This window comes from Anas acuta, chromosome 9 (genome assembly GCF_963932015.1).
Source record: "Anas acuta chromosome 9, bAnaAcu1.1, whole genome shotgun sequence".
In the NCBI taxonomy this organism is placed as follows: Eukaryota; Metazoa; Chordata; class Aves; order Anseriformes; family Anatidae; genus Anas; species Anas acuta.
In genome coordinates, this window is record NC_088987.1 from 10334648 (window position 1) to 10359800 (window position 25153).

Consider the following 25153-nt stretch of genomic DNA (forward strand, 5'->3'; position numbering starts at 1 on the left):
TGAGCCCGTTGTGGGCGCAGGCACCCCCAGGCTCCTTGCCCTGCCTCCCCCGCAGCCGGCCGGGCGCAGTTGTGTCTTTTATCAGCCTTGTGAAAGCGCCCTGCTTTGCTCCTGCACGTCCCAGCTGCTCCGAGCAGCTGCTTCATTCATTACCCAGCTCAGCCAAAAGGGCGAGCACCGATGCTGCTCAACCAGCACCGCTCACGGAGGAGCAGGGTCCCGCTCCCTGCTTGGATGCGCTGCTCCGAGCCCCCCCGGGTGGGCACCCACCCCTGGCGCAGGGCAGCAGCACCCAGGATGAGCGGTGCCGGGCGTCCTGCTGCTCCCCAGGAGGGGCAGGGATGTGCTCACACCCACACAGCCCTACGAGTACGGGCGCATACACACCTACGTGCCTGCGCCCACGCAGCTCCGGGTGCCCCCACCCTCCCCGCCCCGTCTCCTCCTCGGCGCAGGGTGCTGCCGGGCCCCCTTCGCCTGCAGGCACGAGGCGAGGGTTTAGGGGGCAGCCAGGAAATTCCTGGCGCGGTGTCCCCGCGGGACAGACGGGGCAGGATGGGCAGGAGCAGAGCTCCTCTTCCCTAAAGACGCCGCGTGTGTGTGTGCTGGCTCCCTGGGAGAATAGTTTGGGGTTTGAGGTGTGCCTTTTCCCAAGCCTCAGCGTTTTCACCTGCAAGCTCCTTGCGAGAGGCAGACGGGTAGGAAAATAAACTCCGGACCAAAGAAAACTCTCGGAGCCCACGCACAGTGTGCTTTCACCCCGTCACGCTCAGAGTGCAAACATCAGCAGTGACGTGCAGTGTTTTAGGTGGCCGCAGGAGAAGAAAGCCCCTCTGTTTTCAGACAAGGTGCCTTTTCACGCCGCAGGAACCCGCTGCGGTTGAGCCGGCGCTGCAGCAGATGCTGGGCGCGGGGAGGAAGCAGCGCCCGAGCGTGTTGACGGCGGCGCTTCCTCAGGATCCCCCGGCCGGGCTGGGGACCGACGCCGTCCGTTCGTCCCCTTTGAAGGTGACAAAGCCCCTGCCCGCCCCGGTGAGCCCTGCCGATCAGCAGCATCCGCTTAGGCTGAGCATGGCACTGCTCTGCTGGGAGGAAGAGCAAAGAAAAAAGCAGCCCAGAGCTGCTCAGCAGAAGATGGAGCTGGGGAGGTTATGGGGTGCCCCATGGGCGCCTGCTCAGGGCCACCTCTGGAGCAGCACGGCCGGCACCTCGTGGAGCACTGCTCCGGGAAGTGTGATTGAGGTTGGGGCTGGGTCGATAACCATGCCGGGCACACCCCCGGGGTATTTATGCTTGAGGTAATGCCCCGTGTGTTACACACAGCCATGGAGGCTCCCTTCTGTGCACGGCTTTCCTGTGACCGGACACGCGGCCAAACATTTATTTCATTCCACCTGAGCCAAGCGCTGGGGACGGGGACACCGAGGGTGGGGGCGGCGGCACCGGGAGGGGTTTTCCATCACATGGGGACTGCTCCCTGCTGCCAAAGGGTGATCTGAGGGGGGGCTGCTGCCCTGCCGGGGGTCCCCACCTCCTGCCGCACAGCTCTGGGGCTCCTATCTCCTTGGCACTGCTGCTCCCACCCTGCTGGCTGCCTCCTTCCAGGGGCGATCTGTGGGGCGCACCCCGCGCTTATCTGCGGGCCAGCCGCGGGCAGGGCTCCCCTGCGGCACTATCAGCGGGGTGGCTGCGGCCTCGGGGCCAGGGGGACACAGCCCCATCCCTCCTGTGCTGGGGCCAGCCCCAGGGGCACGGCCACGGCCCCGCTCTGCCCATGGCACGGCGATGCTCCTGGGGACAGGGCTCTGTCCTGGTGTCCCCCCGCAGCCTGGCAGCGAGCGTGACAACGCCAGGAGCTCCGGGGTTGCGTTGCAGCAGGGCACGCGATGGCAAACTGCAGCCTCAACCTGCCTCGCCTTGCTGCCAGCAGGATCCAGCCCCCCGGCCTCTCGCCGTCGAGTTTCCTCTTGGCGATGCTCATGGGGTGCGGGGGAGGCCAGGCGGGGCCGGCGCCCTGGGAAAGGCTTTCCTGTCCCTTTCTCAAGTCCGGCCACCGCCACGCTTTATTTGTTTCTCTTGAGCCGCGTCCACCCTCCTGCTTCCACCGTCTCCGTGGGGTGCTGCCGGCACGCTGGAGGAGCTGAACGGGGTCAGCAGCTCCCCCTAAAACCCTGGTACGGGGGTGCCGGGGCTGTGTGGCCGGCACAATGACAGCACAGGGCAGGAGAGCTCGGGGTGAAGATGTTTATTGCCCGTTTGTGCAGCCGGAGCTCAGCCTGAAGGAGCAGTGCGTGTCCCTCGGTGTGCGGGACGGTGCGGGGAGCCGGTGCGGGTGCAGCGGGACATCCTCACTGCTTGGTGTCCCTGCCATCCGCCACACCCCGAGGCGCTGGGGGGGAGAGGAGAGCAGGGAGACAAGAGCATTTTGGCCTCCTGACAGCTCCCAGGAGGGCTCTGTGAGGGACATCAGCTGGGACAAGCAGCCAAAGCCACCAGGAAGGTGGCACGCAGCCCCCGGGGGCGAGCACAGCTGCTGGCCCCCAGCGGGTTCCCCAGGAGCTGGGCCAGCAGCTCCGGCCGCAGCCCCGGGCAGTTGGAGATGGGCGGAAAACCATCCCCAAACCCCATGCAAATATTTGCATTTCCAGAGCTTTTCCAAGTATTGGGGAACGCTGACCAAGCAGCCGTGTGGGCGATGCAGACATGCCGAGAGGGGTCCGATCGGCTTTTTTTGGGCAGGGTTTCAAAGGTCAAGCGCTTCTGTTTAAAGAAAGAAAAAGCTAACCAAGCAGAGAGGGTTTGCCCGCACACCATGCCCCCTCCAGCAGCTCCTCGGAGCACAGCACCCACCACGATGCCCGTGGCACTGGGTTCCCTGAGCCTTAAATTGCCGGGGGCTGGTGTGGCGAATGGCTCTGCTGGGTGCTCCGTTTTCCTTCCCCACCTAAGGGATTTTTTGGCAGGAAAGGGGAATCCCGGTGCAGTCCTCAGGGGAGCTGGTCAGCCCTACAGCACCCTGGGGCTGTGAGGAGTGCCCTGGCTGGGTTTGAAGCGATGGGGCTGGCCCAAAACCTCACCTGGTCCTGTGCCAGGAGGCGGGTGCTCACCTGCCTTTGGCTCCTGCCCGTCCTGCCTGCCCTTGCCTGCAGCAGCAGCCTGTGGGGACACGGGGGGGTGACAGAGCCTGGTGGAGCACCCTGTGGCTGTACCTGGCACCGTGTGCTGTGCTCAGGGGACGCAGAGGGGCCCAGGACATGAGCAGATTTGTGCAGGGAGCAGCGAGGAGGGTCACGGCGATGCTGCAGAGCCAGGCAGGGACCAGGAGCCAGCCCCACTGCCGGCCCCGGGGCTACGTGCGCCAAGGGGAGCAGGCTCCAGCATGTGCCAGCCCGGGCGGCACCGCGGGGCGTGCAGCACGTGTGTGTGCACGTCAGGGCAGGGCTCGGCCTCTCCAGGCCAAGGGATACGTGCGGCTCTTCCCCAGGGCGATGGGCTCAGGGGGCTGAGCAGCGGGTGGGGGACGCAGGGCAGCGGGACGGTCGTGGTGCAGCGCACTGCGACCCTCAGGGTGCAGGGTGTGGGCAGCGGGGCTGTGGTGCGTGGCACCTCGGGCACCCCGTGCCCCTCACCTTCACGTAGCCGTCGCAGTGAGAGCAGTAGATGATGTGCTGCCGGCGGGGACGCTGGCACCTGCACCAGGGCTGCCGAATCGCTGTGCCACAGAGCTGCAGGACGTCCTCCCAGGTCCCTGGTGCGGGCGACACAATGGGGACACCGCTCCCCCCAACCCCCTGCTCTTGTATCCTGCACCCATCCGGGCGCCTCACCTGGCTGGGGGAGCCCCAGGCAGGCGATGCTGAGCAGGATGAGGCTGGTGGCAGCCAGGATGGAGATGAGGAAGATGCTGGAGATGGGGAGCAGCAGCAGGACGCGCAGAGCCAGCCAGCTGCACCTGCGGCAGGAGCGAGGGGAGCTTGGGGCCGAGCGGGTAGTGGGGTGCCCAGGCCCAGGGGGAGGTGGGCACGGGGGAAGAAGCAGCTCGGGGATGGCAGAGCTGGTGCCCGGCTCCAACATCTGCAGGATGCCGACGTGGAAGGGCGGCTCTGTCACCCCGTGTGGGCAGGATGGGGCTTGGCACGCTGCCGTGGGGGGACTTACGGGCCCAGGAGCAGCAAGCAGAGGCACAGGAGGATGGAGAAGAGAAGGGGGGTGACGGGCTCCATGCTGGGCTGGGCAGCTGCCTGAAATTGGCCTCGCTGGGTGGTTGGCGTCCCCTTCTCCTGGCTGCAGCCCAACGTCCCCACTCTGCTCCCACAACAACCCCCGGAACCCCGGCCCCACGGCAACCGCAGTGGGGTGCTGGGGACGCTTTTGGGGTGCAGGTGGCACCCTGGCTCCCGCAGGACCCCCCTGCCTGAGTACAGAAGGGCTTGAAGATGTCTGAAATCCCAGTACAAACCAGAGCCCGTGTGCCTCGGGGTGCTGGGGGGTCACCAGGACCTCACCCCGGTGCTGGCACTGACTGTGGGTGCTGAGCCGTGGTGCTGAGCAGGGCTGGCCCTGCCCTCTAGTGTCACAGGAGCTGCTCCCAGCGGGGCCCAGCCCCGTGCTGCCACGAGCAGGGCAGGTGCCACCACCAGGAAGGACAGACGGAAGGTGGCAGGCGTGGTGGCACCAGCTCCCCCCCAGCCACCGCCGCAGAGGGGGCAGGAGGACGCACGGGGACCCCGGCACCACGGGGATCCTCACCCAAACCCATCCATGGGGTGCCCCAAGGGGCGGGCAAGCAGTGTCATGGCACCACAGGACCCCGCACCCTGGGTTTTGGGGACACGCAGGCGCGATGGCACACTGATGGCTGCTCCTCCAGGTCGATAACCGGGCGGCCGAGGGGGTTGTGGGGCCGCCAATGAGTGCATGGAGCTGGTTAAACTTGAACGAGGCGCCCAAGCCTCCCCGAGGTCCCTGCCCTGGGGACTCTGACCCCGTGTAGGATCGGGGAGGGGACGCGGAGGCAGCCGAGCAGACGCTGGGACAGAGCCGGGGAGCAGCGGGGCAGGATGGATCCCTCCATAGAGCTGGCAGATGACCCCAGGTGGGTTGGGGAGACCCTCCCCGTGCTGCTGGGATGCTTCGCAGCCGCTTTTGGGAGCGGGATTTTGGGTTAAAGGAAGGGAAGGAGGCGGGGGGATCCCATGGGGCTGGGTGTCCCCAGCAGCGCTCCCCTTCTCCACAGGTTCCCCCGCTCGCTGGTGGAGATGCTGATCGTGAACTTCAGCGTGCCGCCAGCCTGCTTCTCCCTGCCGCCCACCTCCCGGCAGCTGCTGAAGGGTAAGGGGGGAGCGGGCGGTGCGGGGGGAGCCTCCTCCTGTCCCCCTGGGGAGTGGGACGGGGATGAGGGATGGCGGGGGGAAAGCAGGGGGCAGCCCTGAGGAATGGGGGAGGCAACGGGGTGCTGCTGGGGGCTCAGCTCCCACCGTACAGCCCTGCCCAGGGGGGTGCTGGTGCTGTGCCAAAAGGAACAGGGGACAGGACGCGACCAAACCCCTTTTCTCGCCCCTCCCCGGCAGAGCTGGACATGGTCCAACTCTCCATCATGGGCCTGGCCACCATCCTGACGCTGGTGTCGGTCGGCATCTACGTGGAAGAGGCCCTCTACCTCACCCACAAGATCCGCTGCCCCATCAAGATGAAGACCCTCCGCTGGAGCAGCTCGGCCCCCACGGTGAGCTGGGGAGGGGGGCGGTGGGGTGGGGGGCACCCGAGGGGTCTGAGCACCCCTCTGGGGGGACAGGGAGAGGCTGCGTGCCATGCCCACGTCTCCCCCCCAGGTCGTGGCCGTGTTCAGCTGCTTCGGGCTGTGGATCCCGCGCTCCATGATGGTGGTGGAGATGGCCACCACGATGTGAGTAGTGCCTGCCCCAGGGAGAGGGGCTGGGGAGCCCACGGGAGCCGAGCGCCTCCTCTCCTCATCCTCTTCTTCCTCGCCAGGTACTTCTCCATCTGCTTCTACCTCCTGATGCTGGTCATGGTGGAGGGCTTTGGGGGCAAGGAGGCGGTGCTCAGCACCCTGAAGGACGTGCCCATGGTGCTCAACACCGGGCCCTGCTGCTGCTGCTGCCCCTGCCTGCCCCGAATCACCATGAGCAGGTGAGGGAGGGCTGGGGCAGAGGAGAACACCCCCGGGCATGGAAACCTCGGGGTGCCACCGACCTCTCTCCCCGTGCCAGGAGCAAGCTGCGGTTGCTGATGCTGGGGACTTTCCAGTACGCCTTCTTGAGGACGGCCGCCGTGTTTCTGGGGCTGGTGCTGTCTGCTGACGGGAACTACAACCCCGCTGATGTGAGTGCTGCAGCGTGGGGCCGGGCAGGGTGACGGCTGGTGGCTCTGGCAGCCCAGATGCATTTCCTGCCTTCCCCCCCCAGATCTCGGCGGAGAGCGTGGCGCTCTGGATCAACACCTTCGTCGGTGCCTCCACCCTCTTCGGGCTGTGGTCTCTGGGCATCCTGTTCCGACAGGCCCGGGTGCATCTGGCGGAGCAGAACATCCAGGCCAAGTTCACCTGCTTCCAGGTAAGCCCGAGCACAAGGAGCGATTCGCAGCACGGGCTGGAGGTGTGCAGGGACAGGACACGGTGGTAGCCGAGACCCAGGTCCGGCTGCAGGTGTGGACGGTGTCCTCCCCCCGGGGCTGTTGTGCTTGCAGGTTCTCCTCGTCCTGACAGCGCTGCAGCCTGCCATCTTCAGCATCCTGGCCAACAACGGCAACATCGCCTGCTCGCCGCCCTTCTCCTCCAAGGCCAGGTCGCAGCGTAAGTCGGGAGATGTGGCAGCGGATGGCTCACTCCTGGCTGAGCACCTCCAGCACACAGCAGGTTATGGACACGGTCGATGAAGGCATCTTCGACCAACCCGTCTCCGTTTCTCGCTTCCAGAGATGAACATGCAGCTGCTAATCCCGCAAACCTTCATCCTGGCGGTGGTGGCGCGGATGTATTACCGCAAGCAGGATGACAAGCCGGGCTACCAGCCCTCCAACATCACCCCTGCCAGCAGCAACGCCAAGGCGTGAGCAGGGGAAGAGCACAGGAGGGTGCGAGGGGCAGAGCCCGGGGTGCTGCCCGCCCTGCACAGCCACCTCCTCCTCCTCCTGCGGCCCTGGGAAGCTGCTGGGGGCACAGGCAGCAGAAGGGGGAAAGGGCAGGCCAGCGGAGGGGTGACAGGGTCCGAAACCTGAAGGCCATGAGCCAGAGGGAGCTGTGAAGCAGCCGTCCAGCCCCGGGGGGGGCTCTTGTCTTTTTTTTTTCACTGAATAAAGATAATTCTGTACGTGGGTCTCGTGTTGGTTGCTGGGTGCAGATGGTGGGAGGACGGAGCCCAGGGCAGCAGAGCCATGGTGCAGGGCTCACGAGGTGCCCAGCACCCCCCAACCAAAGCCTCTTCTCCCTCCAAGCACTGCTAAGACAGCACGTGAGGAGGCCACGACGAGCGCTGGCTGGGCTAGAACAGCAGAAGGGACCTGTCACATGATGAGTAAAATGACTTTGCATTTATTCGGCTAAACACAGAAGCCAAAAAACCAACTCCAGAACAAGTAAGACACAGGGGCTGTGCACACAGACAAACCAGCACGGTGAACACGGATCGGGAAGAGCCAGCCCGAGGTGACAGCACAGGGCCAAGGGTGGGCAGGGGATGGCAGAACGTGGGTGCTGGGGGCAGAGCTCGCTGCTGGGCACCACCAGACCAGCGCCCAGCTCATCTCCCAGTGCCCCCCAGCACCGCCTCTGGCCGGTGCAACCCTGGGGAAGAGAAGAAGAGTCAGAGAGCCAAAGCTCCCGACTCCCACTCTTTCATTTCTTTCATCCATTTCAGGGAAAAAGTTCTCTTTCCCATCAAGGGGGGGGGGGAAAAAGTGACTCAAAGCTTTTTGTGGGTGGCTGCGTTCAGAGCCAAACTGCTCAGCTGGGAGACACAGCAGTGAGCAGCTGGGAGACCGTCGGGCTTGACAGGCTGCTGGCAACGGAGCGTGACAGGACTTTCTAGGCACCACCAGCAGCGTTGGGCCCCGAAATCTCCTGGTTTTGACAAGCAGCAACAGGCAGGCAAGCAGCAAAATGCAGGACTCGGTCCAATGTTGGACAGCCAGAGCCAGCTCCTTACCTGCGGCAGGTAGGACACCCAGCAGGGAGCCCTGGTGAGCACCGAGTCCTCCCTGAGGGCAGGGATCAAGACGCAGGGTTTGTCCCAAAGGCACCGCTACTGCCAGGTGCATTCAGTGCTCCAGCACCTGCCTCGGGTTACAATAAAGTCCTGACCCTCTAAAATGTCTTGGTAGGACAGGGCAGCGCTGGGAACGGGGCCAGTCCAGCAATACAAGAAGAAACAAACAAAACTAAAAATAAAAAAATAAAAAAATAAAAGACTACGTTGGGATTCGAGTGTCCTTTTTAATTTAAGTGCAAGGAGGAAGCAGGGATTATCGGTTACAAGAAACAGCTCTGATACTCCAAGCTACACGTAAAACCACGTCTGGCTTCTTCCCAAGCGCCCCGGGGTTGTGCAGAGGCACCCAGAAACACGCAGGGTCTCCACAGAACAAGCCACCATCCAAAACACACCACTGCTACCCAAAATGACAGAACACCGTCGCGTAAGTTGTGGTTAAAACAGCAGGAAGGCTCTGAAGCAGCCTGGCCTTTGCGATCCGCCTGGGGAAAGCGACTCGACACCCCCAGGGAGGGAAGGGAGAAGGAGGGGAGGTGGGGAAAATAATAGGGAGAGAGACCGCGGGCGGTACAAAATCAGTGCTCCACCACGGTGAATAAGCCAGGTGAGGGAAGGCTGCCTCGTACCAAGGGACCCTTTTTGCTCTCACAGCTTGAAGCCAAGAGCAGCCAGCCTCGCTGTGCACACCCTTGCTGAGAGACGTCCGAGTGGTGGCTGAGGAATCCCCCAAATTCCCTTTCTCACACAGGCTCTGGCCTCAGCAGAAGCCCGGAGCGATGAGGTTTCTCTCCTCCGAGACTCTGCCCAGCCCTCCGGGCAGCATAACGGGGAAGCAGCAGGGTAAAAGCCAGCAAGCAGCAGCAGCCCGGGATGCTTCACCTCCCTGCTGCTCCCCAGGGGGATGGGAAACTTCCCCTGCAGAGCTGCGGGCCACAAAGCTCGGTGCTTCCTACACACACACGGCAGCAGGCAGCACTAGGACCTTCCAAACGAGCAGAGCACACGTTTAAAATCTTGAAAAGCTGCAGCACTCTCCGATGTTCTTTCTGGCTCGCCTTGAGGAGCAGAGTAAATGGGCAGGATTTGTGCAGGATTGGTACACGGGACTGTCACCTGTCACGGGGTGTTAAACGTGCCCCCCATCTGCCCAGCTGCACTTACCAGCAGGCAGCAAACGGGCTGCATGAATTCTTGTTTTGTCCTGATAGCAGCAACTTGACCAGTGTAAAGGACTGCGCCAGTCCTTGGAGCACAGCAACGGGCACACAGAGGCACAGAGCACAGTGCTGAGGGGCCACGGGGACGGACACACACTGAGGACACACCAGAGACCGGGACGAGGAACTTCTCAAAGGAGCACACACACACGTTATTTCCCCCCTGGGTGCTCACACACCCGAGGAAACGCACGGAAACGCACGGACAGAAAGTGCCCTGAAGCAAGGATTCCTTCTCTTCTCTCCATCGGCAACCGGAGGGCTCAATTTTAGCTGGAGATTTAGCAGTCCCGTTAAGATCAGCTGGGAAAGGCCTCTCCCCCGCAGCCAAGTTGTGCAGATTTGGAGCTGCAAATGCTGCACACCTGCAGGCTGTGCGCCTACGGTGCCGCCAGGGCAGCAGCGATGTCCCTATGTCCTAGCAGCTTCTCTACAAAACTGCTCCCTGCGTGCTGTCGAGGTCGCCCTGGTGTCTTTCATTTGGCAGCAGCACGGATACTGCCTGGGGCTGGGGGGGATAAGAGAGGGGAGCTGAAAGGAAGAAGGGGGCAGCTGGGTCTTACCACTCCCTGCCTCGCCTGGAGAGCCTTAACAGGGGCAAAGAAACCAGAAGAAGAGCCACACTCGAGTGCTATCCTTTGTGTTTTAAAAGAGCAGTTTCTTCAGATATAAAAACCACCTTTCCCCTGGGGACCGCTAGGACGTAAACAATAAAAGGGGGATTTGGGGAGAAGGGAGAGGAGGTTTGAACGTGCTTCCAGGCAGCAGCCCTCGCCAAGAGCAGCGGGTGCCTCCCAGGCCCTGCGCCCCCCGTCAGCCCTGTTCCTACGGCTCTCCTGCTCAGGTAGAGTTCCCCAGTGGGTCTGGACCTAGGATTTCGGCGATCAGCGAGGTCGCGGCAAATCCCGGCTGGCAGCTTAATCCTCTTCATCCTCGCTGATGTCGTAGGTGACTGCAGACTCGTTCCTGGAGCGGTTTCCCGGCGAGGCAGGAGGAGTCTTGGTGGAAAAGGGCCAGCGGAAGGAGGGCGACGGGGAGCGGTCGTGCGTGGGGCTGCTGCTGGGGCTCTGCTTGGGGCTGATGGCCTGCAGCATCCGGCCCTTGCCCTCCTTCAGCATGTGTTTCTGGGGTGGAAGCAGGAGGGACGTTAGCGAGAGTGGTGGAAATGGGCACTGCTCACAGCCCGTGCAGCGTTTTGAGCTGTTGTGCCTCAATTCCTCACACGATATAGGGGCAGAAACCCAACACAGCGCTATAGAGCCTTCGGACACTGCCTCTGCTTTCACCGTGACCCATTTTCAAGCACCTCTAGTATGAGGTGCCTGTGACATTTGGCCAGCATCATGGCACAGCCAGGCAAAAAAGGCATTTCAGACCCATCCCGTCCCATGCCAGTGACAAAGTGACTGCCAGTCTCTTTGCTCTGTGGCCTGCAGGACACAAGCTGGAGTTCACAAACCAGCTTCTGGGGAGCGGGGACCTTTTGTGCTACGGCCAGAACTAGCTTTATCCAGCGAGTTGGATATGGGCTGCACCATCCCTGTGCCAGCTGCCAAGCTCTCCCAGATCCCCTTTCCCCTTTTCCCCAGGCAGCTCCTTACCAAGGCGCCTTCTGGGCCAAACATCTCCAGGAAATTGCCAATGAACTCCCGGGACTTCTCTTCCCACTTCTGAATGAGATCAATACTCTTCTCCTCCACTTTCTGGACAAATTCCTTTGACTTCTCCTCCACGTCCTTCACCCTTTTTTTCACCTTATCCACGCGCTCCTGGAGGTGGTATTTCTTTTCCTGTTGAGTAAACGACGGATGAGAACACAGCTCACCAGATCTAAGAGGTGACCACCCCAGCTCTGTGTTATTACACTGAACTGCTACTGCTTGAGGCTCAGCATCCCCACCAGTTTCGTGGCACCTCGCCCTCACTTCAGCGATGCTTCTTCCCCAGACTCAGTGGCAGACACGCAGTGGGGCTGCGAGATGCTTTGTGGCAGGCCCTGGCACAGTCCACAAAGCAAGACTAAACGCAGAGATAAGGATTATCTAAGAGCAGTGCATGGAAGAGGGGAATATTTATAAAATATACGGATTAGATTTGAGTGACCTGCTGTAGGTCTCCTTGCATATCGAGGTAGCACAAGAGTTTTTGTTGGGTGTTCGTAAACAGGGACAGTTGGGTGACAAAGAGAGGCCAAGCAGCCGTTACCTCTCCCGTTTCATTCTGTATTTGATTGTATTAAAAAGGCACAGTGTCTGAGTGATAAGAAAAACGTTTACTACATAAGAAAAACCTCCTGCCACGTATTCTGCTTGTGTGCTACGAGACACTCAGTGCAGGATCAGAGCACGTCCTTCTCCCCTAACTCCTGCAGCTCCAGAGGGGGAATAGCACAGTGAGAACAGGATCAGATTTTATCCTAACAAATGCCTCTACCTTAGGGAAGTGGCTGAGGGAAGAGGAGAGATGTGAGGCGCTGCAGCTGCTGCCAGGAACAACCAACACTTGACTCGACTCGACAAAACACGCATTTTGCACATGCCCCGGCCTCCAGCTCTCTCAACTGGTGAAATGTCACCAAGTAATTTCTGACAATAGAGCAGTATTGGCAAAACCCCAGCTCCTACTCTTCACAGTGAGAGTTTCAGCAGAGAAAGAAATCTAATTTCTGCTACAAGGACACCAGTTTGGTGTCACTGTTTAGCTCTGCAGACTTGCTGCTCACTGGCATACAGCAGGAGCGTGCCAGTGCTATGCAAGGCACAGCTTCACACAGCTTACAGAGCCACAGAATGGTTTGGGGTGGAGGAGACCCTACAGATCCCCTAGTTCTAACCTCCTGAAGGGCAGGGACACCTCCCACTAGACCAGGTTGCTCAAAGCCCTGTCCAACACTCCCACGAATGAGGCATTCACAGCTTCTCTGAGCAAGAAGTTGTGGCCAGACACACTTCGACTCACATTTATGAAACTGACGTTGAGCTCTTTAGCCGTGTAGCCCCGTTGCAGGTTCCGTCTGGCATAAACGTCGTAGTCCCGCACGATGCGGGTGATGATATCTGACGTTGAGATCCCCTCAGTCCTCTGAGTTGGCGCAAACATGCCTAAAGTTGGGGAACAGGAGTCGGGACAGCTGTAGCAAGACACGTGGTAAAAAGCTGCTGCCACCTCTAACAGCAAATAACTTCTCCTGTGGACACTCCTAACTGGCCTCACACCATCGTGTCTCTGCCCTGGAATGCACAATACCGTGCTCCTCCTTTCTGGGAGCATGGGGAGGAACTAAGAAAGACCCAAGCATGTCAGAAACGATTTCTTACTCAAATACAAATATATCTTCTAATGAAAAGCTCCAACTCTTCACTTTATCTGGTTTTGAACTACTGACTACAACCCACTGCATTGAGAATAGCGTGGTGGCAAAGACAGTAAAAGGGGTCCCATAATTTTACAGGTAGAGACATAAGCCCTGATGGCTGGGTTTTGATAGCTTAAAATAAACTGTACCCCACAGTGAGTTTTACAGCAATCTGCTAGAGGATCCACACTGCGAAGTCTGTAAGATTCTCCACTCGTGAGAATCTATAAAACAGGCTGTTATATTTTTCCAAAAGGTGGCTGTGAATTCAATCACAGTAACAAGGTTGTACATAAAAATTCATGCAAGGCAATCCTTGACGTGGCACATGGAATAGTCTTGGCCTTAGAACTAGTGCCCAAAGCTGTACTTCTTCCTGCCTTCAGGGCCTCCTGGGCAGACCGTGTCCCCACAGGGCCATTCTGCAGGCACAACCCTGATAATACAGGAGCACAGGAAAAACTACAGCAGAGAATGTGACCCAGACTCACCTGCTTCTTTTATGTGCTTATATACATCATCGCTGCCAGCAGAAGAGTAGGGGATGTCGTCATGTGCAACAAAGTCGATCTGAAAATTAGGAATAATATGAGAATCAACATTTTATCCCGAGCATCTGTCACGGAAGGTAACTTTTTGCTCAACACCTCCACTCAGAGGCATGGCCGAGAACTGCACGAGTTTCCCCTTGAAAAACCAACAAAGAGCAGTCACAAATTCTCACTGGCAATTGCAGATCAAACTTGTTAGCACACAACAAAAAGGAAGGGCTGGGACTAAGGACACAGCTGCTTTAAGCCCCGGAGAGAAACAGCTTGTTAACGGCCACAGGGGGAAACTAAGCACACTCCCCAGATGCTGTTTCACTTCCCAAAGCAGTTCAACAGATGTCAGAGGCTCTTTTTGTTCATCTTACCTACTGATAAAAGACTCACAATACAGCTCGCCTGGTCTCCTGCTGCGGGGAAGCTGATGTAGATTTAATCTGGCCCTGCTGAAAGCAGGAGGCTGGACCACACGACCTCCAGAAATCCCTTCCACCCAATGTTATGCTCTCCCTTTTTCATGTTTCACACCAATCTGTAACCAGCATCAGCTTCTCCTGGAACACAGAAAACCCTTTTGCCCTCTCGGGCTCCTTTACCTTGTCGCTATCTGCCAGCTCAGCACACACTTCTAATCTTCCAAGAAGCCCCACCTGGTTCCCATAACCCAGCTCATTCTATATTTAAGGATCTTCAACAGAAAGGGGTTGATCAGGCAGAGGTCACCCCCACGGATGAATTCTTGCCGTAAATAGCCAGCACAGACAGCAGCTCATCAAAATTCAAAGCAGATCAGATGCCACGTATTACCCTGTGCTCTGCCAGGAATTCAGGGGTGAGCGTCCATGGTGCATTTCTCACCACTTCGTCCACGTAGCGACAGTGCTGCACAGCATCGTACCGCTCGTTTTCATTCATCACCGTGAAGCCCTTGAAGTTATGGGTCAGCTCATCACTGCAGACTGAAGAAACAGGCGGAGAGAAGAGCGAGATGATGGACTTACCCTAATACTTACAGCAAAAGGACTCTGCATACACCCCTGCCAAGCCAGACAGTTCCAGCTGCTGACTCCAAACCTAACTCTTCAAGCCAAAAAGCACTTGAACCAGGGAGTGGTGACAGGGCACTAAACTCTCGAGCCATTCTAGGCAGGCTGAGCAAGGGGAATTGTACATTTGCTTGGGGGATTTCTGCACGAGCTGGGGACCCACACCCTAAGCCCTCAAGGTCCCTAAAGGTTACAGCGCTCTCCAAGAAAATCAGCCAATGCAGAAGACAACTCTCCTGTATGAAATAGCACCTGGCAGAAACCTGCTTATGACCTTCTGAATGTCTTAACTCTGGAAACTGGAGCCCATATGAAAAACAAAAACAAACAAACAAAAAACACCAAAAAACCCACCTCCCAAACTTCTAATTTCATAAATAACATACCATAGTCTACCTCTCGGAAAACTAAGATGAAGAGTGAGTTCACAGCAAATTAAGTTCATTTAATTATGCTCTATGAAAAAGTAAATGAACCACTCTTCACAATCTGCACATAATACACTGAGGAGGAAGCAGTTTCACTTGGTTATCAGACCCAAAAGTAAACAAGGTATTACCAATCTCAGGGTATTGGATGTATTTATGTTCCAAACAAACGGATGATAAAGAGTGGGTGAGATTGCTCCCAGCGTGGAGTTAACGTTCACTTGGGCTGTGGCCTCACCTCCCTCAGTTCCTGGTGCAAGGGGAGCAGCTCACTGCCCTCTACAGCTCACCAGTCTCCCAGATGCAGAGACCAAGATTACACATCTTGCTACACCAGCACGTTAGTAGCGTTACCTGAAGGTTATTTTCCTGCCTGATGTACATTTCTGTACATGGCTTGTCTTTCTGCCTGCAGAAACTTTCTGAGTTTAGAGCGTTTTGAAAGTCTGATTAACTCTATCAGCTTCCTCTCTCCCCTTCCAGACACAAAAAATACAGAAGTACCACTGTGAAACTGCTCTCAGCAGTGAAACAAAATGCAAAGACATTATTAATGGTTTGTCACAGAATCAGTTTCACTTTGCTGCAGCAAGTTAATGACAGCTGAGAAAACTAGTGAGGGGTATTCCCAGCTCCTGACACCTCAGCATTATTACGCAGCCTGATTAGAGGTCAGCTCCTGATAGACAGCATCCACAGCCTGACGTGTCTCCAGTGTCCCATATCAGAAACATGGGTGAAGGTACAGGCACAGAGGCACTGCGTGGACAGAGGCCAGCGTGTTGCAGCAGCCAGAGGAAAGGGTTTCTTCTTTCCTGTGATATTTTTGAAGGAGACCTGGCTGAAACACCTCTGCTGGATCCCCTCAGGCAGTGAGCAGGGTATTCCTGGTTTCATCTCAAGGACTTTGAAACTCATGAACAAAACATGAACTTTTTATTGGAGAAACGGGGGCCTTACTGACTTCCACGTGGCCACTCGTGCGCCCAAGGAACCACTGTTACCTCCGTGCTCCTGGCTTGGGGTTAGCCAGAAGCAGTTCCCAGCAGAGAGCTGGAGCAGGAGGGTGCCTTGCAGGGCAATGCAAGTGACACAAAGCTTAACCAGCCGTGGAGGAACTGTTAACTGAGAGGCAGATGCTCAGCTGCTGCCAGTATATTTTCATACTCAGTGGTATCTGTCAGAAACAGAGGGGCCAAATTTGAACAGGCTGACGAGGAATCTTTTCCCTGTGTTCTTTTGGTACAGGATTTCTTTCTGCAGATGTCTTTATGGCACGAAGGCCATAAAGACAAGAACCCTGTTATGCCAATCTGTATGCACAACAGCAGAGGTTAACCGTGTTCTCCTGACAGCCAAAGTCAACAAGGTCACTCCTTACCTCCCACAATGAGGTATGTGTTTGGGAAGAGGTTTTTTGCTTGCATCAAGGCCCGGGCGTGTCCAGAGTGAAACAAGTCAAATATTCCATCGGCGTAAACTCTGACAGGGCGATCCACTGTGCCAGAGAGACAGACAGACAGACATTTGTGACGATGCCTTCCTGGAGAAGTAGCTGCTGCTCATGCATGCATATGGGGACCTTCTGAAACTCAGGGGGAAGTTGCAGGAAACTGGCAGAATACAGAGCCATAGCCAGGAAACGTTTGTGAAAAGAAATGGCTGGCTCTTTTCCTTCGCACATGGAAACAAACACAGCAGAGAACAGAGCTGAAATTGAACCATATTCAAAACCAGACTCAAAACCTACCACATGTCTACCATGAAGGGACACTGTGGGGAAAGCAAACTCTGAATATCTCCCTCCTACAGAAATCTAAATGTAGCATTCATTTTTGCAAAGCAAGGAGATACCAGAGGGGAATTGGCCAAAACATTTCACAGGTGCCCAATTTGCCCTGCCGTCCAGGATGGCATCCAAGACCTTCTCAAAATCCTCCTCTCTGCAGCCCACTGCCACAGCTATCACATCTGGTTGAGGGACCAGTCTGTTCTGATTCCCCACCAGCATCACTGGTTCCCTACCACCTAACGAAGTGTGTGTCTGTATCTGAAAACCCAGCTGGGCTACTCAGAGAAATGCAAACACAATCCTGCTGAACTGCTGGCATGCACTGAAATCACAGATTAATAAGGAAGAACAAAGGCCATCAGCCCATCTCTGCCGGGGTAAATCGTAGCTCTTCCCTGAGCTCAGCACAAAGATAAGCTGAGATAGAGGAGCCCTGCCACGTAGCAGCAGGAGACTTCCTGACTTCTGGTCCCCTGGGACCACACGGGGCTCGGGCTCTCTTGTTGCTGGTGACAGAAAGCCACACAGACAGGCTCAGAGGCACCCCAAAGCTGCAGCGAGGAAGGGGCAGAGAGAAGACCCATCAGGGTCTGTGCGAGCTTTCTGTATGCCAGAAGAGGGCTGGGCCTGGCACGCCTTTGTCACAGCGCAATTACGTTCTGGGAATTGGCTGGGACATCTCTATCTTTCCCTCTGTACCTGCAGCAGCCACAGTTGCTGAGCACAGGCATAAACAACAACAAGGAAGCACGCAGGGTATTTTAGTCTTAGCAGGCAGGAGAGCCACCGATGTTGAAATCAGAGACCTTTGTGCAGGTTCTGGAGACTTTCGGCTGGGAGAATAACGCGGGCTGTGAAAAGCACTGAATTTCCAGAAACTCCTGCAGGAAATCACTGCCAGATCTCATTCTAAGCTGGCTTTTCTCTCCACATCGGCAGCAGTCAGGTAATCAGAAGTGCAGCATTTTTATTGTCTCAGGGTCTCCAGAATGGAGAGGCCACGCAAGGCAGTACGGCCTGCACACAGCTCGGCCTTCAGGAGGAGCCAGTCCTGCCCCTGCCTCCCCGTTGGACTTGCAAAGAGCACAGTTTCTCCCTTTGTTTTATAAAATAAAAGGGCATGTTTCTGCTGTGGGGATAGCCTACTTTGCTTAATGACACTGACTTTAATTCAAATCCAGGGTAGAATGGGATACTCTGGACAAAGACATATGTTGGTTTTACTTGGCATTTCAAATTCCGAAAGAGCTGACTTTTAAAGTGCCTAACTCTAAGCTGCTTCAGAGGAAGTACAACAGAAAAATGTTCAGCTCTGATAGCACTCTTTAGCTGTCAGTGGCCCAGGAAGAGCTAAAATATGAATATTTATTTACCTCAGAGAGTCTTACTGACAAAGGTACAACACCTCACACACAGAGCCTCCCATTTCAGTTGGGCTGGCAGACCTAATTTCCCACAGGGAGAGCAATCTAACCACTAAAGCACGAATAAAGTCACGGGCTGCACACCTGGTTTTACACAGAAGGTTGGATCAGAGTCAGATATCAAGAATCAAACCTCTTCCCCAAACCCAACGTTTCTACAAACCCCGTCCGGCCTGGTTCTTACTTACACGGGGTCCCTCTCATGGCTTCTTCATAGGTCACTCTGATGTATGGCTTGCTGTAGTCGATCTCCACTTCATCTGAAAACGGAGCTGGTTCCCTCAGTCCCTAAAAAGCCAGAGGTGGTCAGCTGTGAGGACGCAAAGGCCAGCACGCTGTGTAGCAGCAGCGAGGCACCTGCAGTGCTCTTGTCGTGGAGTGACTCGCTGTGTCTGCATGATTCAGGCACGTGTGCTGAAAGACTAATTAGCGTTAAAACCTCAAAACAGCCCCGCAGGGCGATTAGCCTGAATTTGACAGGGGGAGCTTCAGCAAACCTCATTGTCACGGCTGTGACTTTGCCCACCCAGGCAAGACAATCGCTTTGCTGGACTTGTGTGCCTGTGCCGTGACGTGCAAATTCTGACAGCTCCTCGGTTTGAATACACAGATGAGCAAAAGAGCAATACCAGCAGCAGCACAAATCCCCAAGGAACACGTGCATCACCTCCCTTTTCTGAGACGTGCAACAAGAGACTGACCTCGATCTGCGGCAGAACGTATCCTAGTGCTGCAGGAAAACCTCTCTAATCTACTAACCTGATCACGGCAGTTACATTTCATCAGCAGCTGAAGTTCCCGTATCCTTTCAGGCCTCCTCTGAGCGGGAACAAAACATCTGACCTTGCCATAATGGAACAAACAGCTCAGCTTCCTTCTCGCAGGAAGGTGCGAGGCAGCAATGCCTTCTCTTTCCTGAGCCAGAAGGCTAGAAACGAGCCTGCAGATCGTTACAATAATACCTTCAAGCTGCAGAAAGCTAATCAGCAGTTTCCTCTCTGGCTTCCTGTCCCATTGCAGCGTCCTGCCACAGTACCCAGCACTGCTGCAAACAGAAGGACCACTGCCAGTACTGCTAATGTCATCCCTGATTACAGTGCTCCAAGTGAGGTGCAGAGGAAAAGCAACCCACTGACCACTACACTGAAGCAAACTGATGCTCCTTTAACAGGAGCATTTTTTTAAGCCTCTGGTACCCGTGTTTCACACATCACCTCCTCTAGTGGATCCTTATGGTTAGGTAAGGCCTGTCTCTCTCTCCTTTCCTCACAGCCATTATATTTGGGACTTGTGAATAAAACCAGACTCTTTGCAGCTTGGTTGCCATGTATGTGATGCAAAGCTGGGAATAACAGCATAAAAAATTACCGAAATTATCAGATAATCACAGAGAAATGCTCTCAAAAGCTCCTGCCCATCTCACCCTTCCTCTGCAGCACCTACAGAGGTCGGGACACAACCAGATGTGCACAATACCACAGGCTGGGTATTACCTGTTTCACGTTGTTCATATAGAGCAAAACGTTATCCAAGAGGAAAGCCGTGACACATCACCAAATTTTACCAAGGACTCTGACCCCAACGTGATGTGGCAGGGACTGTAGTTGCTTCTCAGAGATAAGGAAGGAGCAACCAGCAAACACGTGGTGCACAGGAGTGCTCGAGGAAAAGGAGCAGAGAGGAGCTGTAGAAAGCCCATCACCACAACATCACGGCCAGGACAAGGCAAAATCAGCTCTTCACAGTGATGTTAGCTGAGACAGATGGACAGATTTTGTACTTGTTTGGTGCATTTCTCCCTCCTGCTGGGTCACTGAGAAAAGCCACCTGTGTGAAGAGCAAGCTGCCTTTTGTAGCACGTGGGTACCTACACGCATGCCTCTTTGGGTGCAGATTAAATGATACAAAGTCTGGACAGACCACAAAAGCAGCTTAGCAACGCTCGCCTCCGATCTAATTTAAGCCCATGTTGTAAGCATGTTATTAGTATGGGCAAAGGAAGATTTCAGACTGGCTCTACAAGAAGGATAGCTACTGTCATTTGTCTTTCCTCCCCCTTGTTTTCCGTCTCCACAGAAACCCCATAACATTTATCTTCCTGCTGCTAAGACTTCAGTGCCTCATCTCCAGGCACCTACAGCCCCTATCTCTGCTTACTTACGACTGAGCGCCGGGACATTTTTGGAGGGACTCCATCCAGCTCCGTCGCCCCGTTGGGGCCGGATCCGTCTTTTCTTCTCTTGCGGGGATTCAGCCGGGAGGAGGTCGGCGGCTCCATCTCGCCAAGCGCGTCCAGTAGGAACTGGGACAAAATGAAGGAGAAGAAAAAAATAAATAAATAATAATAAAAAAAGGGACGGGAGGGAGAGAGATTTCTCAGCTCTTCCAAAGCAAAGAAAAAAAAAAAATCAGTCAACAGCAGGCACAGCGCACAGAAGGTCAGTGCAAAGACACAGCCACCTAACAAGGGGCTTAGCCAGTCGTATTTGGCATCAGCTGCCAAGGCTTGACAAACAGTGCCTGGTGGGAATACGGAATCACGGAGTGCAGCCCGGGGCTCTGCTGCAGAGAGAGGAGCGTGCAGCAGTCAGCTGGCTGGAGAGAAACTCACCCAGGAGTTGCAGTGCAAGTTATAAATCATCTAGAACAAGGCTAATTCTGCTGGTTTAGCATCTGAAAGGCGAGCTAAGGATTAAGGCATGCCCAGTCCACATCCAGCCCTCCCCCTGCTCTCATTTGGGTGACACCAAAGCAAACCCTTCTGCCCCTCAGTGCTGCAGCCCCCCTTTGAGACCCCGGGGCCCTGCGCAATGCCGAGGCGAGGATGAAGCTGGTTTAAGCAGAAGGACAAGGGGAGGGGAAGGAGCAAAGGGGTGCAACCCATGGTGATAACTTCACTAAGGAGACGGCTTGCTGTTTGCTTTGCTGTTTGCGTAAGCCCAAGCCGGGGCTCAGCGGGGACAGCTCACCTTGGGAGGGTTGCCACCGTCCTCCCCGCTCGTCCCCTGTCCCCACTGCAGCCGTGACTCAGCTGGCGGCGAGGCAGCTGCTGCCACCACGTTTGGGCACGCACTTCTGGCACTTCGTGTACCAGGCTGTGATTCTGAACAGGCAGAGGGACGAGCAGCTCGGGACACAAATCGTGACAGCTCTCTGGTCGTGAGCTACCCTGGGTTACCATTCGCTGCTACCTTCCCAAAGGGCCCCGCAGCGCTAGGAAGTACTCCAAGCAGCTGAAGCAAAGCTAGGGATTTATGAAATGCGTGGCAGCCAACACTCCTCTTTCGGCTGCTGAGATAGAGAGAGGTGCTGCATTTGCAGAGGCTTTTAGGAAAGAGCAGCAGCCAAGGCTTGTCCCTCCTGCTCACCTGAACCGCGCAGCTCCCAGCGCAGCGTTTTGGAGCCGCGAGCAGCGCGAGCCCTCCCTCCACCCAGGAATGATGATTACGTGCATGCCTCTACACCCTTCTAATAAGAGCCAGGTGGAATGTAAAGCTGCTCCCCACCCTTTGCAGAGGATGAGCTGGAACACGTTAGGCGGGGCAGTGCGAGGGAAAGGGACAGGGCAGTGCCCCTCTGCGCGGGGTAAAGCCCTGCTCCTTGGCCACCAGCAAGCCTGGGCTCTGCGAAAGGGAGCTGTGAGGAAGCAGATTTAGGGATTGGGTTTATCTGACTCCAAGTTAAAGAATGTCCCCAGGTAAGGAGGCAAATGCAGTGTAATAACTCCCCACCAAGCACCAACCTTACAAGCAGGAGTAGGGCCAAGCGCAGCCGGCGCGGTGTTACCTGCAGACACGCACCCCAGGCTGCTCTGTTAGACCTAACGCGAGGCACTACGACCAGGAAAAGAGAATCTTTAGCAGCACAATTCTGCCTCTGGTGGGAGCAACCTTAATGTTTATGGAAAGAGTGGGGGAAAACAGCTGTAGGTTCTCCTGACTACCCGGCTGGTGGATGGCACGCAAGCGCTCTCCCTGCCCTGGTGTTTCAGGCCAGTCTGTGCTGAAGGAGCCTCTGCAGAGCCTGGAGAGCTCGGCTGGGCACCTCAGGAGTGACGCAGCTCTGTTAATTACTCAAATTAATGCAGAACTTAAGCAGTAATTTTACCTCTTCGGGGCTCTAAAACCTTCACCCCGTGGCTAGCGCGTTTCCGGGAGCTCCTCCCAGCACCGAAGTTATTAATGAAAATAACTGGGAACAAGTTGTTTTGGAAAACAAGCCATACCTCGCTGCGATAAAGCTACTGCTCTTAGAACGTTATTTTTTTGACCCAAAGGACTAAAATAGCACCCTAAACAATTGCTTCCTAACAATGGGATGCAGCATCTGTAGCTGAGCTGAACACATGAGCACACATCTTTGCTTCCCCAAACGAGTAAAACACCGCCTGTTCTAAAATTAATTACACTTGCAGCAGATGGGGAGCAGGGAAGGAAAGATAGCTCTGAAAGCTTATTCTGAAAACCTCCAAGACAAAGAAATGGCATAACCAGAAGGAACGGCCCTGTTGTAAAACATTATCACTGTTGCCTAACGCATCAACCTGCTGCAGGACCGAGCCTGTGCCTGACATGAGAAAATGTTCTCTAGGAGCAAAGCTGAGGAGTGCCCTATCAGGGCAGGCCCATGGGGCAGATCCCAGCCTCTGTGCCACTTCCCAGAACATTTGGGGCTTTGCTTCCGTAACTCATCTCTTTGGCTTGCACCCCGTATCAAGGAAGCGCCTTCCATCACCTGCCTGCTGGGTTCTGCAAGGAGCAGCCGCCTACAAAGCTCAGGGCGTTTCCCGCAGGAACACAGCCACGTCTCAGAGGGGAGAAAGGACAGGCACAAGGAAAATTAATTTTTTTTCCCCTTAGTGCGAGTTAACTAATCATCATCTGAGCCGGAATTTCACCACAGCACCTGTGGCATACGGACAAGGCCCCAGAATTGGTGCAGCAAATCCTGTTGCTTACCGAAGCCTTACCCCAGGGGCTGCTCCTTCCTGGGCAGCACCGAGGTTTAGTTTAGCCCCGAGTGTCAGCATTTGTGGTGTCGCGGGACTCTGACACCACAGCAGCAGACCAGATATTCCTGCATCCTGAGCCCATTGATGGACCTGGCTCATCTGCATTCTTGGCGTTTCGAGACTCGAGGGATGTCTCGGAGAGCGTTACGATTTGCAAACCTCCGTGCAGCAGCAGGATTTCTCCTGCTGCGTCCTCCTTGCAGATTCCCACACCGAGGCCAAACAAAACCTGCTGCTTAAACTCGGAACACGCACGAAACGAGAGGTGGCTGCCACAACCCCGTAAGCGCTCCAGCCCCGAGCTGTTGCATTTACCAGCAGAGATGAAGGTCAGCAGGAGGCCGGCACACACCGAGCCCCCGGCCCCGCAGCCTCCTCGCCCGCTGGACTCGGAAGGCGTTGTGAGCACGGTCAGACGTGACTGTCATGTGCTGCTCTGCCTACAAGGCGATCCCACTGCACAGAAGCAAGCTATTTCTCTTCTGCTGACTCATCCGCAGGCAAATACTACCAAACTTTGCACTCTGGCAGCCGTCCGCGGGGAAGAATTGCCCTGACACATGGGCGGCACGGAGCGAGGGCCTCAGGGAAGAGGCAGAGGTCCTGTCACCGCCGATAATTCCCCTGCCAGGCTGCGAAGCACCCGACCTGCCCTGCATGCCTCAGCCTCTGTATTGTGCTCTCCATCCCCGATTTATGATTAATCTCACCGGTATGCCTCTCTGCAGGGACCCGCTGTAGACAGGAAGGCTCAGGAGAAGTTAATGACAAGGCTCGTCACTGAGGAAAGGCTGTTTGCAAGGTGGGGGTTAACCTGTACGTAATTACTGGGAGAGATCAGGATCCCTCTTAGCGTTTAAAAATCTCCACGCCGGCCTCGTTCACAGCCCAGCCTTGCTTGATGCCCCCAGACCGAGGGCACCGGCACAAAAATTGGGTGGAAATGGCCCGGATTGTGGCTGTCCCTGCACTCGGTGCCAAGCCCCCAAGCCCAAGGTTTGGCAGGGTCTGGCACACACACACAGAGCTCTGGGGTCAGGGGAAGGATGCTGAGTGCCCCCTGAGCCCCTGTAGTATAAAAAAATAAAGGATTTGCTGGCGGGACCTTTTTGGTGAATTCGCAGCCCCGCTGGGCACCCCGTAACCCGGCACACGGAGCATCCTGGCACACACCAAGGTCTCAGCTGTGGTCTGCAGGAGCAGATTTCTGCAGAATATCGCAGATTTGGGGCTTTCCCAGGGGCTGCAGCATACAGGGATGGGCAGCCGATCTGCCTGCCCTTTGGGCTGAAAACCGTGTTTTAGGGTCTGCCAGCAGCACCTACTGGGATCCGGCTGCCAGCCATCCCCAGGAGGGCTGCCCATCACCACCACACCCCCCAGAGCCCCTTTGGGGTCACACCGAGCCCACCCCAACCCCTTTCCGTGCGCTCAGGACCCCCCAGCCCACCCATCTCACCCATCCTGCGGTTATCCCCGGGTAACCCATTCCCAACGCGTCTCAGCACCCAACCCCATAGCCACCCCCCTCGATGTCCCCCCCATGTCCCCACACACCTTCAGCCGGTGCCGGAGCCCCGGAGCCGCCCGGTGCCGGTGCCGGTCCCGCCCCGCTGCCGCCAACGGGGCGCGGGCGGAGCCGCCGCGCACAGCCCGGGCCGCAGGAAGGGACCGGCGGCGCTCCGGGAAACCACGGCCCGAAGCCGCGTTCCGGGCCCCGCCGCCTTCCCTGAGAGCCCCGGGGAGTTGTCAGGGGGGTGCTGAGCCGAAAAACTGCCTGCAAGACCCCTGGTGCTCGCCCTGATGGCTGGCAGGAAGCAGGATGGTCACAAACTGGGGGTTTTGTGTCAAGTCTTTGTCAAGCGGGGGTTAAAAACCACCCAAACCAGAACACGTGCAAGGCAAAAAAGCATGATTTGATCACCGTGACTCAATAAAAACGTCAAAACCAGTCTGAAGGTATATATAACATCTCTGTGATTTTTCTTATTTTATTTTATTCCACTGTTTTCCAAAGCTTGTGGACTCTCAGGTTCACACACTGAATATTGCCATGACATCTTGGCAGCTCATTTAACATGTCACAGATACAAAGACATCAGGG

General features: G+C 56.3%; 2 protein-coding genes across 4 annotated transcripts; one reads left to right on the forward strand and one right to left on the reverse strand.

The window, feature by feature from the left end:
• Positions 1-4819: 4819 nt before the first annotated feature.
• Positions 4820-7328, forward strand: SLC51A (solute carrier family 51 member A). Its single transcript, XM_068691658.1, has 9 exons — positions 4820-5095; positions 5237-5331; positions 5571-5725; positions 5832-5905; positions 5992-6150; positions 6231-6342; positions 6426-6572; positions 6706-6811; positions 6935-7328. Exons 1-9 carry the CDS (start codon positions 5061-5063, stop codon positions 7069-7071), a joined length of 1020 nt encoding a protein of 339 aa, XP_068547759.1. The 5' UTR covers positions 4820-5060; the 3' UTR covers positions 7072-7328.
• Positions 7329-8429: 1101 nt separating this feature from the next.
• On the reverse strand, positions 8430-24763 carry PCYT1A (phosphate cytidylyltransferase 1A, choline). Of its 3 annotated transcripts, none has more exons than XM_068691655.1 (9): positions 24607-24763; positions 20200-20340; positions 18227-18326; positions 16204-16320; positions 14156-14307; positions 13292-13370; positions 12404-12546; positions 11047-11235; positions 8430-10569 (listed from the first exon to the last, which is right to left on the reverse strand). In XM_068691655.1, the coding sequence occupies exons 2-9, from the start codon at positions 20314-20316 to the stop codon at positions 10363-10365; spliced, it is 1104 nt and encodes a 367-aa protein (XP_068547756.1). In that variant the 5' UTR covers positions 20317-20340; positions 24607-24763; the 3' UTR covers positions 8430-10362. The 3 variants fall into 3 exon arrangements, with proteins under 3 accessions (XP_068547756.1, XP_068547757.1, XP_068547758.1); XM_068691656.1 differs by lacking the exon at positions 24607-24763 and adding an exon at positions 21781-21868; XM_068691657.1 differs by lacking the exon at positions 24607-24763 and having other exon boundaries at positions 20196-20334.
• Positions 24764-25153: the final 390 nt, after the last annotated feature.

Bases quoted from the DNA above. Each gene is read 5' to 3' on its own strand.
- SLC51A (XM_068691658.1), top strand. From the start codon at position 5,061: ATGGATCCCTCCATAGAGCTGGCAGATGACCCCAG. The intron at 5,332-5,570 runs GTAAGGGGGGAG...CCTCCCCGGCAG, and splicing joins CTCCCGGCAGCTGCTGAAGG to AGCTGGACATGGTCCAACTC. The intron at 5,906-5,991 runs GTGAGTAGTGCC...CTTCCTCGCCAG, and splicing joins GTGGAGATGGCCACCACGAT to GTACTTCTCCATCTGCTTCT.
- PCYT1A (XM_068691655.1), bottom strand. From the start codon at position 20,316: ATGGAGCCGCCGACCTCCTCCCGGCTGAATCCCCGCAAGAGAAGAAAA. The intron at 16,321-18,226 runs GTAAGTAAGAAC...TCTCTGGCACAG, and splicing joins AGCCATGAGAGGGACCCCGT to TGGATCGCCCTGTCAGAGTT. The intron at 14,308-16,203 runs GTAAGGAGTGAC...CTGTTTCTTCAG, and splicing joins CACATACCTCATTGTGGGAG to TCTGCAGTGATGAGCTGACC.